Raw genomic sequence first — 15,554 nt, 5'->3', positions numbered from 1 at the left:
TATTTAATTTCAATACTATAATAATAACAATAACAATAATTTTATTATTTTTAATTATGATAAAAAAAATTGAACACTTCCTACTATAATGATTCTTCATTTTTGTGTCCATATTTGTTTTCTAATTTTACTCTTTAAATATATGTTTTTTTAAAATTAAGATAATTATTTTATCAATTTTATTTTTTAAGTGATCATTTCCTTAAATTTAACCCTTTTTCGACTAGACTATTTTTTTTAACCTAAACCATTTTATTACAAAATAAATACAAATTATTTACAATAAAATTCTAAAATTAATTTAATTTTATGATAATAATAATAATAATAATAATAATAATAATTTTCACTAGATATTAGCGATATTCTATACTATTATCTATACTAATACGAGGAGGATTCTTCATCGTGGACACATTTGTTTTTCCCTTTTATCCTTTAAATAATAATTATTTTTAAATTAAAATAGTTACTTTATCAATTTTATCCATATTTTAAAAGTTGATATTTACACCATTTTTTAAATTTAATCATTTTCTAAAATTAAAATAATTATTTATAATAAAATTATGTGAATCACTTATATTTATTTTTACAATAGTAATAATAATTTTAAGGTTAAATTCTTCTTATTTTTGTTCAAAAATCTAAATTAGATCTTCAAATTTTGATTTGTTTCAATTAATTTTTTTAAGATATGTCGTATTTTTAATAAAACCACATCAGTCATTAACTTGTAGTTAGTTTTTTGTTTATAATTTTAGATATTTTATAGATTTGAATATTTTAAACTAAAATTTTATTAATAACTTTTGTTTTATTGAGTGATAAATTTTGTTCATTTTTATGTAAAGATCTTACTCTTTGATTTTTGTTTCCAATGAGAATGTGTATTGCTTCTAGCTATTTTCTCATCTCTAACTCACTTTTTTTCTCTCTCCAATCTTCTTAGCCAACCGATTAACTTATTCCTTCTCTCTTTTAAGAGTAAGTTGAGCGAAAAGTAGACCAAGATTGAAGAAATAAGTTGATGAACAAGTTGAAGTTGAGAAAACAAAAGTAACATTCACATTATCCAGTTAAAGATATAAAATCAATTGACAAAGTTCTTAGACAAAAATAAAAGATATTTTGAATACTTAATATAACATGTTTTTAATAAAAACTCTATTAAAAGTACTCAAATTTATAATGTACTTAAAATTTAATTTAACTAAATTTTTAGTTAATTACATAAGTGATATTAATGATTTAAAACTCGATTTTCCACTCAAGAAAAAATATATCTTATATCATTAGAAAATAGAAATATATTGAAAGAAAAACTTGTAAGAAATAATAATAATAATAATATTAATAATAATAATAATTATTATTATAATTAATTAATTAAGTGGTATAATTGTCTCCTATCTCGTCGGCCCTTTTTGAACGAGGCGTATATTTAATTATGATTTCATTTTTAAGCTTAATTAATTAAAGAGTCCTAGAATAAATTATGTGTTGATAACTTTGGGTTCCTCGTATTGTTTGTTTTCTTATTGATTAGTAGTTCTAAATGTGAATTGAGTTCAATTTTCTCATTTATTCTGCTGATAGACTATATGAATATTTCAGTAATGAATCACTAAAATTGATGCAAGAGATATTCATATTAAAATTGTGTATAATGAGTTCCTGTTCATATTAAAAGTGTGCATTATTAGTTTTAATCATATTAAAAAAATTCAGTTAACTCCTCTTTTGTTTAATATTACAAATATATTTCAATCATATAGAACAATAAAGAAATAATTTGTAGGTATTTCACGTGTTTGTACTTGATTTTAACATTTGGTTCTTAGTCAAACACTTTGCTCACATAGTTTTGTATCTTTATATTGGTTTCATATGGAAATATGATAAATTTCTAAAAAGTAATGCATAAAAATATTAGTTAAAAAAATCATTTTTCAGACATCGAGAAAAAGAGTAAAAAGTGATTCTACTTCACCATCCAAACGTGGATTCATATGTTGGGAGAATGTATATTATTGCGTACTTCATTTGTGAACATGAAACGAGACCTACGAGTTTACTGTTGTTTTTACTTATGAAAAATGGAACGTACCAAAGATAACTATTTTTTTTATATAATTTTGATATTTTTAAAACTCCATTGATTTAAAAAGATATTAGTTAATTAATCAATACATTAATTATAAGGGATATATGTATTTCGGAAATTGATTAAATAAATAATTGCACATATATAAGATAATATATGCTTGCTTTTTTTGCCACCAAATCTAACATGACATGAAAAATTGATAACACGTAGACAATAGGGACTTTCAAAATGTGCAATATCATGCAAAATGTAGAACTTTTGGGACATTTTAACTCATAATAAAAGTTTATTTTTTAAGTATATACATTGGAAGATAAATTTTCAACAAGATGACGCTGGATAGCTAACTTGGTGAGAACATTAGAGTGGGATAATTTTGATCATATATTTGAATTTTCTTCAATTAAACATTAGACTTTATATAGTCAAAATTAACTAGAATGGTGTCAATGTGAAATTAATGTTGCATGATTGAAGTTAAATGTGAAGATTTAGAAAAATTGATTAAGAATAACAATGATTTTATATATTCAAATATTTTATTATTAAAAAGTTAAAATATAAATAGAATTATATTAAAATAAGTTTTATTTTATAGAAACTTTCATCATTTTTTTTAAAAAAAAATCTCTAAACCTCTTCTACCTTCTTTCTAAGTTTTTAATGTTGTCTCTCTCATCTCTTAAATATCTTAGTCTATTTTAAAACTCGATGGGGCATCACATTTATCTAATCAAAATTGTGAATAAAATAAGTTTTCTTTGTGTTCTTTTTCTTGAGTCAATCTTGATCATGTTACATGTGGTCTTTAAGAGGTTTGCATATAACTTTAGGTAGCTCAATTTAATTGTCTACTCTTTTGTAACGAGGGTGTGTTCAAATCATTAATATGCTCTATCTTTATGTAGTTAGAGTTATCTCAAGGGTTTGACTATATGGAGTCTTTGATGGCAAACGCTTTAGCCATGGCTAAAAGGATCCAAGAAGTTTGAACTTCACATAAGTTGAGCATGCCTAAGTTGATTTCATTTAGGCTAAGGAAGGTGTGAAGACCTGGTCTATGATTTCTTCTGTAAATATTAGAATATGTTAATTTAGGCTTTGTATTATGTGTCTTTTAATGTAAGATTATATTTGGATAATGTATTTGGACCATAGTTTGGGTTTGGGCCTAGTAGTTTAGTTTAGGCCTAAAAGGATGTGGACCTAGTTTTAGGCCAATGAGTGTAGCGTATGGATTAGGGTTTCTTAAAACCTAGCTTGTGCTCATTGGGAACCTTGTTTCTGGCGCTGGGCGAGTGAGTCTGAGTCTTATTGGGTGTTTTAACTTTTTTTCTCTTGTGTGCATAGTTTTAAATGGTATGATAATTTATTTTATGATTTGTTGTATGGTTTGGAACATATGATTAGATGGATGTGAGATTTGTAAGAGTTCTAAGGAGAATTCTTAATGTTTGTATAAAGTGTTGTTTGGATGAATGTACGGAGCTCAGTCTTGGAGATTATCCTAATACTCTAATGATCATTCATTCTCAATTAAAGAGGATTGATATGTGTGGTTAGAGTAGCAGGAGGTCTTAGTCTGGATGCTTCCAGTATGGCCTAAGATACGGTACAAACTAACCTTGTGAGTGTGATGGGGTGAAACCCATTTACAATGACTATGTAGAGCACTAGAGGCCACTACAAGTGCATAACTCGTCATAGCTCGACAGTCATACTATATCCTGACAATCTAGTCTATGTCTTTAGCATGATTAAGATGTTTGGTTTGTTTATGTGAAATATGACGAATGTATGAAATGTTAATATATATTATGATTGGTTTTGTATCACTAGCTTATCCTGTTTGTTTGTTCTAGGTTTAGGTGTTCTTATGCATTATTTTATTGGCAATGATCTTCTGGTGGATATGAGAAGAGGATGATGATATTTTTGTAGAGGAAGCTCTGGATGAACGTGCAGCAGACGTTTAGTTTCTTTTAGACTAGTTGTGTGGTATATAGCTTTGTCTTGTTGGCTTATATATAAAGTTAAATAGTAATTATGTTTTGTATAACTATAATGTAATTTTTTATTTCTCATCTTGTTAACTGTTCTATTTTATTGAATATGTGATAGTTTCTATATAATATTTATAGGTTTAAACCCTTTAGTTGTCCCTATTTATGTGGGTTTTTCCCAGTTTGATCCCCTTCTTATTATAATCCCCAATTAAGTCCTTATAAGTGCTAATTTGAATCAATTGAGCCTCTGCCATTAAATTTAGTTAACGGGGTTAAGTTTTTTGCACAGGTGGAAGATTGATGTGTCAAAATTTTAAGACGTGGCATGGTTTAGGCTTGCGTGGAATTTTGGTAAAATATAATAATATAATATTAGGATTTCTGAAATGGGATTTAGGGTTCAATCAAATTGAATGGGATTAAAAATCTGAGAAGTGGTTGTAGATCAGACGAAGGGATGGAGATTAAGTGGTTGTAGATCTGGGAAGTGGTTATTGATCAAATCCACCCCAACTGCATTTCAGCAAATTGGGGAAAATTGTTCCTGCTTCTACGCCGCGAAGGGGAGATGATGCACTATCGCGACGTGGGTTTGGCTAACTAATGAAGGATCGCACTAAGGAATCTATTTCTGGTTCTTTGCTTTCCTTGTAGGTTTCAAAATCTCTGGAGGAGGAAGAACATGGAAGTGGTGGCGCGATTCTGAGAAGTGGTTTTTTACAGGGTTTGCGTCACGATCTATGGAGAAGAAGTTCTTGGTGGTTACGACACTTCTGGCTTTTCTGGATCTGCAAGTGAAAGTGGCGCGATGTAGGCTGATGCGATTTTGGGTTGTGCGGCGATGATGGAGGAGAAGACTCGCGATTTCAGGGAGAGTGGCAGTTTGGTTTTTTTTTTTTTTGCGCTTTCTGGATTTTGGGAATTACATGTGAAAGAAGGAGATCGCGCGAGGAGATTCACGGTGGTGCTCTGGATGCTGTTTGGGTTTTTCTGGGTTGGGTTTTTACTGGGAATATCAGTAAAGTCTAAGTCTATTAGATTCTTCTCAGATATCAATCTCCTTTCTTCTTTTGGCAATAAGATTCTCCAACCGCGTGTTCCTTTCCAGCTCTAAATTTCCCAGATCCATGAGGTTCTTTTGGTCATCCTCTCTGTCCATTTAATAACAAATTTACTTTCATCTTCTTTGTCACCTGTAGCTTCTTCTTCCTCTTCTGTGAACCCTAAATCCCATTTCAGAAATTCATATTATTAAAATTTAAAAAATTGTTAAATTCCATGTTCAACTCTCAGTATGCCACGTTTTAAAAATTTGACACATCAATCTTCCACCTGTGCAAAAACTTAACTCCGTTAACTAAATTCAACGACAATGACTCATTTAATTCAAATTAGCACTTATAAGTACCAATTACTTTTTATTAGATAACGTGCATATTTAATGTATTTTAATAACATTTTTTAACTTAAATTTTAATAATAATTTTCATCATAAACAAAAATATCCGTCTTACCATCGAAATATATTTAATTTATTTGGACATACTTAAAAAAATTTTTAGGATAGAAGAGTATGAAGAAATATAAAATATACTTATTTATAAACTAAAATGAATTTTGTGTATAAATTAATCTATAAAAGCTTTTTTATATTTTTTTAAAACTTTTATTTTAATTCGTAATCAAATATTTTTTTTTATGAAAAAGGGGTTAAAACTTGTCCATATCATCATGGTCTCAATCTCAACTATAAAAGTCACTAGCTTCTACCTTTTATTATCATAGGGGTAGAGTTGTTTCATGGACGGTGTGTGTGAAAATTGTTTTCAAAATGCTATATATTATTTAAAAATTATTTTCTTGACATTTTCATATTCCACTAGAAATGTCAAATCACTAGAGAGAGAAAAAAAAATTATTTTAATAAAATAAAGGAAAGTGCTAAAAATAATAATAATAAAAACATAAGAAAAAACCCCACCATCTTTATTGCCAGCTATAAATAGGAGACCCTGGAACTGAGAAAAGCACAACCAAAACTTTGTTACTTTCATTTCTCAGAAAATCTCTCAAGCAAGTTATTTCTGTAATATCTTTTCGGAGCAAGAAAAGGTGGAAAAAAAATATTGCTTGTTTCATAGGGTTATCTCAACCCTAATCCTACATTTGAGTTTATTTTTCCTTAGTTTTTGTTATTATTATTTTTTTCATTTTTGTAGTATCTATCGTGTTATATCATTTAAAAGAAAGCATACTACGTTTTAATAATAAATAATTTCAGAAACTTATATATATATATATATATATATATATATATATATATATATATAGTTTTTAATGACTATATTTCAAATAAGTTTTATGCAGAAGTTTGTTTGAATTTACTTAAAATTCTCGTTTTTATTAGGAAATGATATTTTCCTATACAATAAACTTTTTTCAAGTTAAAGAAAGTGAATGTAATTTGTAGATCTATGATAAATTTCTTCAAGATTTTTTTTTTCAAGTTAAAGATTTAAAAAACCTTCATGAAGTACATTTTTATTGCAGATGTCATATTTAGAATTATAAATTTAAGATTTAAGTTTTATAAGAACTCTTTGTTAAAAGGGATGTTAAATATTAAATATAATGTTTAGTCATAAGAATAAAAAATTATTTCTTTGTCTTGAGAAGATAAAATATTAATAAAAGTGTATCTTATAAGATTCTTTCAAATGGTAAAAGTGGTAAAGAGATCTTAATAATGATGCAATAAAATAAAATAAAGAGTAAATAAATAAAAAATATTATGCTATGAAATGACTCTTGTAACAAAGATGGGATTAAGTTGAAAGCCAATGTAATTAATGCATTTATTTCATCCAATGCTAATATGTATGTATAGATACAAGTTACAAGTGATTTTGACTTTTTTTTATTATATATATATATATATATAATATTTCAATAAAGAAAACTCTGGAAAATTTTCAAAAACATTTTTTGAAACAGGTTTTATATTAAATTTGCAGAAATCCATTAAATAATGAAATGGTTTGTTGATGGCCTTGTTATTAGTAACAGTTTTGGAATTTGCAGATCAGAAGAGATAACTATGGCAAAACAGACATCTGAAGTGGCCATTGAAGAGCTGAAGAAGCTTCTCAGGTTAATTAATTATTCATAAACTTCAATCACATGAAAATATTTTTCCTTTATTACACTGTTTTCTTACCCTTAAACTAGTTTAATGATGCACAATAAACTAACTTGAATCATATGTTACCAGTTAGAGAAATAAAATTAGAAAATTTATCATTTAAAAATATAAGTTTAATTGTAGTTTTTCTTTCTTTATTTATATAACGTGCTCCTTTTCTATAATTTTCAGTTATTTAAGTCTCTTCATTTTAAAATTTGGCAAATTTAGTCTCTATGTAAAGTTTTGTATTATTTAAAACCTTTACATTATCATTTTTGCCAATATTTAGGAGTTATTACGAAAGAAATGTGATTTTTTTTTCAAAAGTTTATAAATAGAAGACAATTGATAAAATTTGTATGATTCTGTAAGATGAGAGATGAAGGTAAAAAGAGGGTAAAAATTGAGTTTTCTTTATTTCATTTCTTTTTTACTTCATATAAAATCTAATGTTTTGATTAATGAGTTTTAAGGAGAAGATGGTTTAAAACTGTTTAATTTGGAAGGAATTTTTAATAAAAAGGGTAAAACTTAAGGGTTTTAGGTAATTTTTTTTAATTAAGTAAAGTACTAATTTTTTACTTTTAAAAATAAAAATTAACTACTTATTAAAAAAATTGAAAAAAGAGAGTCAAATGAGTATATAATTTAATTAAAATATCGATGAGAATTGAATCCAATTGATAATAATAGTCCTTCAAAATTAAGTGAATCAAAATTATATTTAAGTGTAGTGACATCAGTACATATTGGATATTTGTCGGAAAACAAAGTAAATTAAAATGAGTCCAAATGTGTAACAGTTAAGTCAGAAATATATTTATTTATTTATTCTACAAAATTAAAAAAATGTGTGTATACTTAAATTTAAATAAATAAAAGAAAATTCTAAACTTATTTAACTTCACTCCATGATGAACTAAAATTCTTGAAAGACTCTATGATCATAAGATATAGAATAGTTATGCTAGTATAATAACATTTGTAGCTTAGTGATTACAGAGAAAAGGAAGAGCTTAATGCAGTGGCAGCAGAAAAAGTTGAAGAAGTCATAGCTGAGTTGCAAAAACATAATGACCCTGCCTTGCAAAGAATCATACTCGGATTCACTTACTTCAAGATCAACAATTTCGAGTAAACTTCAAATTCAACTCTTCATTATCGTGTTGATGCAAAAGAGAAATATGATACATATTCAACAATTTCTCATGTTTCTTTTTGTTTATTTATATCTTGCAGTAGGAATCCGGAACTGTATGGCAAACTTGCCAATGGTCAAAGCCCCCAGGTGATGAATGGTTACAAGTTTTATCACCATTTTTCACCACCTTTGATCTTCTAATTTTGATATGTTCTGAATATGGTGTAGTATCTGGTGTTTGCTTGCTCGGACTCTCGAGTGAGTCCTTCAACTATCCTCCATTTCCAACCTGGAGAAGCTTTCATGGTCCGCAACATTGCTAACATGGTGCCTCCATTTAATCAGGTTCACTTTCTCTCATATTCTCAACTTATATACCCTAAATTAACATGTTTTCTTCAATCAGTACATCCCCATATGCTGTTCATTCTGGACGCTGCTTCTTTAGTTAAAAAGTAGAAATTTTGGATGTAAGAGGATGTGTTAAAACTAATCCAAAGTTTAATCGGAAGTAAGTAGACTAGAGATAAAATTAATTCATAATATATAAGTGGATACAAACTTCATTTTCAAGTCAGTATTATGACGTTAAGTTAAACTTAAAATTCACATAGAGATCAAATGGAATCTAGTTAATTAGTTAACAAGACTTTTTTACTTTGAAGTTTAAGTTATGTTACTGAAATTCTTTCTTCATATATTCTTAAAATTAAACAAAAGTGGTTAAATTTCTGTCATGTTCTGTTCATTCAACAGCTAAGGCACAGTGGAGTTGGCGCAGCCATTGAGTATGCTATCACTGCTCTCAAGGTGATGATGATTGGTTTATTAAAGTTTTCTCCAAAACCAATTACTTTATTTTTGGTTTTTAATGCATAGAGGAATCTCAACGTATATAAGACCAACCATATGTTTTTACAGGTACCAAACATTCTGGTCATTGGCCACAGTCGCTGTGGTGGAATCCAAAGGCTTATGAGTCATCCAGAAGACGGTTCTGCCCCCTTGTGAGAATTAATTTCTATATATAAAATACATAGCTAATATCAAGATTTTAATTCCTTCTTTTTCACAGAAGAGTTAAACTAAAAATGTATACAATGTGTAGGATGGAACAAGTCTCCAATTAGCCATGCTTTAACCCTTTTGTACATTGTTCGATTGAAATGTGCAGTGACTTCATAGATGATTGGGTGAAAATTGGTTTGCCAGCTAAACTCGCGGTTCCGAAAGAATACGAAGGCTATGATTTCAAGGACCAATGCAAATTCTGTGAAAAGGTTTTATGTACTTCAATTTTGATTCAACTACCATGCTTTTAACATTAAATAATAAGTAGTGACCATTTTGTAATGTTCTGATGATGCAGGAGTCAGTGAATAACTCGTTAGTGAACCTGAGGACATATCCATATGTTGAAAGAGGAATAAAGAACAAGACCATAGGACTGTTGGGGGGTTATTATGATTTTGTGAAGGGAGAATTCAAGCTTTGGAAGCACGTGACTCATGTCACTGAACCCATTACTATCCCTCTCTCAACCCAGTGATGGATGACTCAAACTTGGCACTTTGAATTGGCACCACTACCACCTTAATTACTAAGTTTCTTGCTTAAGTTGTGCTGTTGTTCCTTGTCTGTGTGTGATTTTACGTCCTAAATAAATAGCATCTGCTTTTGATATTTCAAAAGTAAATGTACTTTAAGAATATTACTGAATTTCATGCATCTCTGTACGTGTTTAATTCAAATGCCTAATAAATGATGATGAGAGTTGTGGTCTTTGATAGATATATATTGTGGACTAACAGAACAAGTATAGTTTATATTTTGTCAAGTAGATGTTAAAAATAAAATTAGAAAAGAGAAAAGTTTGTATCATTCCAATGCAATAAATGAAAGTGAAATCATATCAAAATAAAATACAGTGATAAATTCTATCTTTTGATGCATAAATAATTAATAAATAACCAAGCTGGGTTTATCCGTATATCTCGTAATATATATTTCTATAAAATCTACTGTGTAGGATTACAGAAAGCAATATTATCATGGAAGTAATGTTATCATGAAATGTAGACGTTAAAACAAGCGTCTGCAAAAGTGCAAACGAATAGACATATAAATTCAGTTTCCTTTTGAGAAAAAAGAAGACTAGGCTCTGGAGCCATATGATTAATCGAAGTTAGTTTTATGATAAGTGTTCTTTGGACATTTTAGGCAAGACCACAAATCATTTATTTATTCCATTCTCTATCAAACTTCACTTAAGAAACAACATATACGTAACTGTCAACCATTAAGCTAATATCGGCAATGCAGAGTCTTGAACAAAGGGAGAAAAAATAAGTCTTCTCTTGATATGTGAAACGAGGGGGAAAATGTTGTATACACAAACAAGGGGAGTATCTATACACCATAATTACTTACATAATATCATATAAACAATAACATAGCTTTTAAATAAGAATAATCTAGCACAAAAATTACACTCTTCCAATTTTACCCCATCAATGATAACACTATTCGATCATTCAATTATACCCAATAAATTAATACTGTCCAGACTGCAGGTTTATCTCTTCAGCCTTTCAGCATATGCTACTTTGAGTTCCTGTAAAGCATAGCTTTTCTTTTACGAGTCATTGATAGAAATCATCGTCAGGCCCTGATGACAACATTGTTTACAGTGTGAGCATTGCCATCAAGAAGGTTCTCCAGTGATCTGTTTTTTCTGCTCCGAACTCTTCCTGCTTCCTTCAACAACTCACCCAACCTTTTCTTCTCATCATCCACGTCAGGATTTGCTGTCCCAAGCTTTTCCTCCCTCGCGCTTACAACGTACTCCAGAATTTGAATTGCATCATCCATTCTGAAATAAAAAATATCAAACCCCATGAGAAGAGAATAACTAACTAACCATTCTGTGGAAATCTAAGACTCAGCTGTCCATTTGGATGCCAAGAAAGATGATACAGATGAGAAAAAACAAAAAAGATGGTGCATTTTTTTTGGGTTTGGGTAAAGAAAAAGTAAAAGGAGGAAAGGAGAGAAAAGTTTACTTTTAGAAGCCAAAATCAAGTTTCTTGCCTTCTGTTTTCTCTTCAATTCTAACTTAAAACATGTTATATTCACGAGTTGCATGAACATGACTCAATTAACATACTGAGTGGCGTGACTGGATTAGGCAGACTATTAATATATAACATATCGTCTTACTACTAGCCTTCTCAATGTCGCAGTAAATTGAAAGTGCTGCATATGATCTAATAGTGAAAATATATCTGCAAATAGAAAAAAGGAAATGACCCAAAAAGGAAGAGAAAAAAGGTGAATACCTGCCAATTGCATCGTATGTGCCAGCAAGATTACTGCATACCCCAAGTGTTTCTGGGTGATACGGACCATATTCTTGTTCCAAAACACTCTTTGCTTCTTCAAATAATTCTGTAGCCTCACTTAAGGCATACCGTTGGACACAGGCAAGTCCCATTTGATTAAGAGCAATACCAAAGAAAGATGATTTCTTTTCTCCAATAGCACGAAGTTTTGAAATAGCAGTCTTCAAAGTTTCGTAAGATTCAGAAAAGTTCCCCAACATGTAGTACATGACTCCCATCTGAGCTTCAATTCCAGCTATTGTGCTTTGCTGACCAGGGACATCATTGTATATCTCCAGTGCTTTCTGCAGTAACTTGAGAGCCCGTTCAAGTTCATTCATAGATTCATAGATAGTTGAAATATTTGTAAGACCGCTAGCAATCTCCTCTAGAGGAACTCCAGGAATTGGATTCTCGTATATTTTAAGTGCACTCTCACAATATGATTTTGATTCCCTTATCTTTCCTATCCTGTTATACAAGTCAGCCAGACGCACAAAGACAAATCCCACTGCTGGATGATTCTCTCCTTTGTTGGTCTTGAAAGCTGTTAATGCTTTCTGATACGCAAAGATAGCTTCATCATATCGAGACAAAGACAAGTATGCATCTCCAATGCTGCAATCAACAGAAGCCACATCCCCTTCCTGGCCATTAGCGACCATTGCCATGCTGGCTAGAACAAGATGCTCAAGAGCAGCTTCGTGATTTCCCTTTGTATCACATACAAGGCCCATGAGCCTCCTATCAGCTGCCTCTTCAAGAGACGGAGCTGGATTATTTGCTTTATGAATGTCTAGAGCCATCTGACAAAGCCTCTCTGCTTCATCAAATCGCAAAGCCTGAACATTAGCTTCAGCCACGTACCGACAAGTTTCACCAACTCTTGGGTCTGTCTCCCCCAAAATCTGCTTCTGTACTTCTAATCCAGTGGTATAGCACTTAATTGAATTCTCAAGCTGGCCCAGCATAGCATAGGTGTCTCCCAGTTGCATGTGACCAGCAAATTTAGCAAGGGCATGTTCCTGACTTTCCCCAATAACAGGAATCTCAATTGACCGCTCAAGAATTGGGATTGCCTCACCATATTGACCCAAGCTGCAATATATTGCTGAAATAACATGTAAGCACATAACCAGCTCTAAGCTCGGTTTCTCATCACCAAACTTCTCAAACAGTTTCATTGCTTGAAGAGCTAAGTCAAGAGCCCTATTAGGATTATCCCCGAATGAAATCATATCTCTTGCTTGTTTTAGTAATATCGGTGCCCTCTCAGGTCTGTCTAATGCGGACTCGGCCCTTTTCTCAACACGGTTTTGTGACACTGACTTATTTCCCGAAGGAGAATTCTTCAAATTCTTCACGCCAGTAACACCACTACTTTGTTTCCTCGAAGGTCTACCATTCTTTCTTTGCATAGGAGGTTTTGGGGCAGGACTTTTTCCTTTGGCTGTTGATTTGGGCGACGTATCAGATCCCACCCGTGAACTCGATGCCTTAACAGACTTTACTGAGGAACCAGAACTAGTAGGTGCAGGCTGAACCTCCTGAATCTCATTCACCTGATCCAATTTCTTATCAGTGGTCAAGCCATCCAATCCGGAAGATATTTCACTACTTGAACTCCTTTCTTGCCCTTTCTCCTCCCCAACTTCCTCTTCCATTATCTCTACCTCCCTCATCCGTCCTCCAACTAGATGGCGCAATTCCGAATCGATTCTAGACTCATCGCCATCAGATCCAAAACTTTGCCGTGACGGTGACTGATCCGAACTCTGCATGTCACATACATTTTCATAAAGCTGTTCAATGGAGGGTTCAACCACCCCATCAACACCAAAATTAGCAGTATCGCCTTCACCTTTTCCCGGACTCGAGGAGCCCCTGGGGGACTTAACCGCACTCGAGGTTTCCTTAGAAGGGGAATCAAGGTTCACATTCATCTCATTACCTTCCCCTTCATCACGAACACCGTTCGTAACATTTCCTGTCATCCTCAACTCTTCCATGATATACAAGCTCCTGTTACAATCATCATCAAACACGTGGTCCACAAAATCAACACCACCCACAAACAACCAGATCCAATCCAAACCAAGCAAACACACAACACATCACACAAAAGAAAAACAAAACAATTGTCTAACTCAAACCGTTTTATTAACGAAGACACAATAGTTAACAAACCAATACGGTTCAAAACACATACATCTAAACCCAAGATTAGTAAGAGTCAAAACTCGTCAGCCTTGGACATCCCACAACCCGGGCAGAAACATCAACGTTGAGATACAGAAACAGTTGCAGAACCCAACAGTGTCATAAAAATAGAAACAATTATCAGCAAAGAAAGATAAAAGTAAAAAAAAGAAAAAACTCACCACAAACCGGATTGCACGGAGGCATACAAAACAACATATATATTATAATAATAAAACAAAAAGACAGAGAAAATTACGGGGTTATGTTTTATTTTGTTTTGGGTTAATTTTATCATTTGGTTTTTTCTTCCTCGTCGGATTCGGAGGCATAAAAATAACCGATTCGAAGAATAAAAAAGAAGAGGAAGGGACACATACCTTAAGAATGAGGCATAAGTGAAGAGAAGCAGAGGTTGTCGGTTGCAGAGAGACAGAGGAATGAGTGTACGTATATATAGAGATAGAACTCAGAGAGAAGAAGAGAAACTCAACAGAATACCTTTTTTTGGTGCGATGTATGAGAGAAGAAAAATGAATGAAACAGAGACCAGAACGGTGGTGGTGGAAGGGGCAAAACAGGGAATTCACCACCTACGTAATGAAGATAATAATTTGACGGAGAAAAAAAAGGGTTTCTCAATTCTGCAGAACTGTAATGTCAGAAAAAGGAGGGAAGCATATGAACTTGACTTCTCCCCAACCACGCCGAACGTGTTTTCTAATTTCTCTGTCTTTTTTTTTTCTATTTGTCAACTCACCTTCTGCCGCCACGTGTCAGAAGCACTTTTCTGTCGGGACCGTTCTGCCCCTTGAAAATGTGCACAAGCACGAAGACAGACAACTTAGGTCTTTTTTATACGAAATTATTCTAAGAAAATTTATCTCAAATATATTATTTTACTAATAAGGGTTAAATTAATTTTCTACTTACTATTAGATTTGTTAGATTCTTTTTGTTTTAGTTGTAAAGGCATCTCTGTGATGAGTTTGCGGAGATTGGAAAACAGGTTATGCAGAAAGATTGGCAATCACAGTCAGGAAATTACTTGCATCCTTTGTAACCTCACTCTAAACCTCTTTTTTGTTAACAGTTGTTGTCTGTTGCCAAGAAAAACTGAAAATTCACATACAAGGTATTTTATATTCTTATACTGTGATTTCACATTGTCTGTGTTTTACTTATTTGGATGTTTCAGCATTATTTTATTATTGTTGTATTACTTGATATAGAATTTTAGTACAGTGAGTAAATTACAAGTAGTTCATTGGTTGTGGTGTGAAGGAATCCGTGAGAGGGAAAAGAATAGCATAGCATTGAGTGATGACTATGATAGCATGTGAAGGGAATAACTAGCGTCCCCGCGTGCAGTTGCAGCATAATAATAATAATAATAATAATAATAATAATAATAATAATAATAATAATAATGCATATATTAATGTAAGATTGGACGGGAAAATTAGATTGTAAGAAGCCTATATATACCTACTTTTATGGTTGAAAACGAAATCCTACTTTCAAATTCTCCTTC

At 31.5% G+C, this 15,554-nt stretch overlaps 2 protein-coding genes across 2 annotated transcripts; one reads left to right on the top strand and one right to left on the bottom strand.

Annotated features, from left to right (window-relative positions):
- The first annotated feature begins 6,165 nt into the window (after positions 1 to 6,165).
- LOC124834368 (carbonic anhydrase 2-like) lies at positions 6,166 to 10,215 on the top strand. The gene is made up of 9 exons (XM_047309039.2): positions 6,166 to 6,228; positions 7,198 to 7,266; positions 8,303 to 8,434; positions 8,540 to 8,588; positions 8,670 to 8,786; positions 9,198 to 9,251; positions 9,363 to 9,448; positions 9,616 to 9,721; positions 9,811 to 10,215. The coding sequence occupies exons 2-9, from the start codon at positions 7,214 to 7,216 to the stop codon at positions 9,988 to 9,990; spliced, it is 777 nt and encodes a 258-aa protein (XP_047164995.1). The 5' UTR covers positions 6,166 to 6,228; positions 7,198 to 7,213; the 3' UTR covers positions 9,991 to 10,215.
- Positions 10,216 to 10,767: 552 nt separating this feature from the next.
- LOC124834367 (protein KINESIN LIGHT CHAIN-RELATED 3-like) lies at positions 10,768 to 14,730 on the bottom strand. The gene is made up of 3 exons (XM_047309038.2): positions 14,401 to 14,730; positions 11,780 to 13,843; positions 10,768 to 11,313 (listed from the first exon to the last, which is right to left on the bottom strand). Exons 2-3 carry the CDS (start codon positions 13,828 to 13,830, stop codon positions 11,103 to 11,105), a joined length of 2,262 nt encoding a protein of 753 aa, XP_047164994.2. The 5' UTR covers positions 13,831 to 13,843; positions 14,401 to 14,730; the 3' UTR covers positions 10,768 to 11,102.
- Between the last annotated feature and the right edge of the window lie 824 nt (positions 14,731 to 15,554).

The sequence above is a fragment of the Vigna umbellata genome, chromosome 2 (genome assembly GCF_029865625.1).
Source record: "Vigna umbellata cultivar VRB3 chromosome 2, Vumbellata_1.0, whole genome shotgun sequence".
Lineage (NCBI taxonomy): Eukaryota > Viridiplantae > Streptophyta > Magnoliopsida > Fabales > Fabaceae > Vigna > Vigna umbellata.
This window is presented reverse-complemented; position numbering and strand designations above follow the sequence as displayed.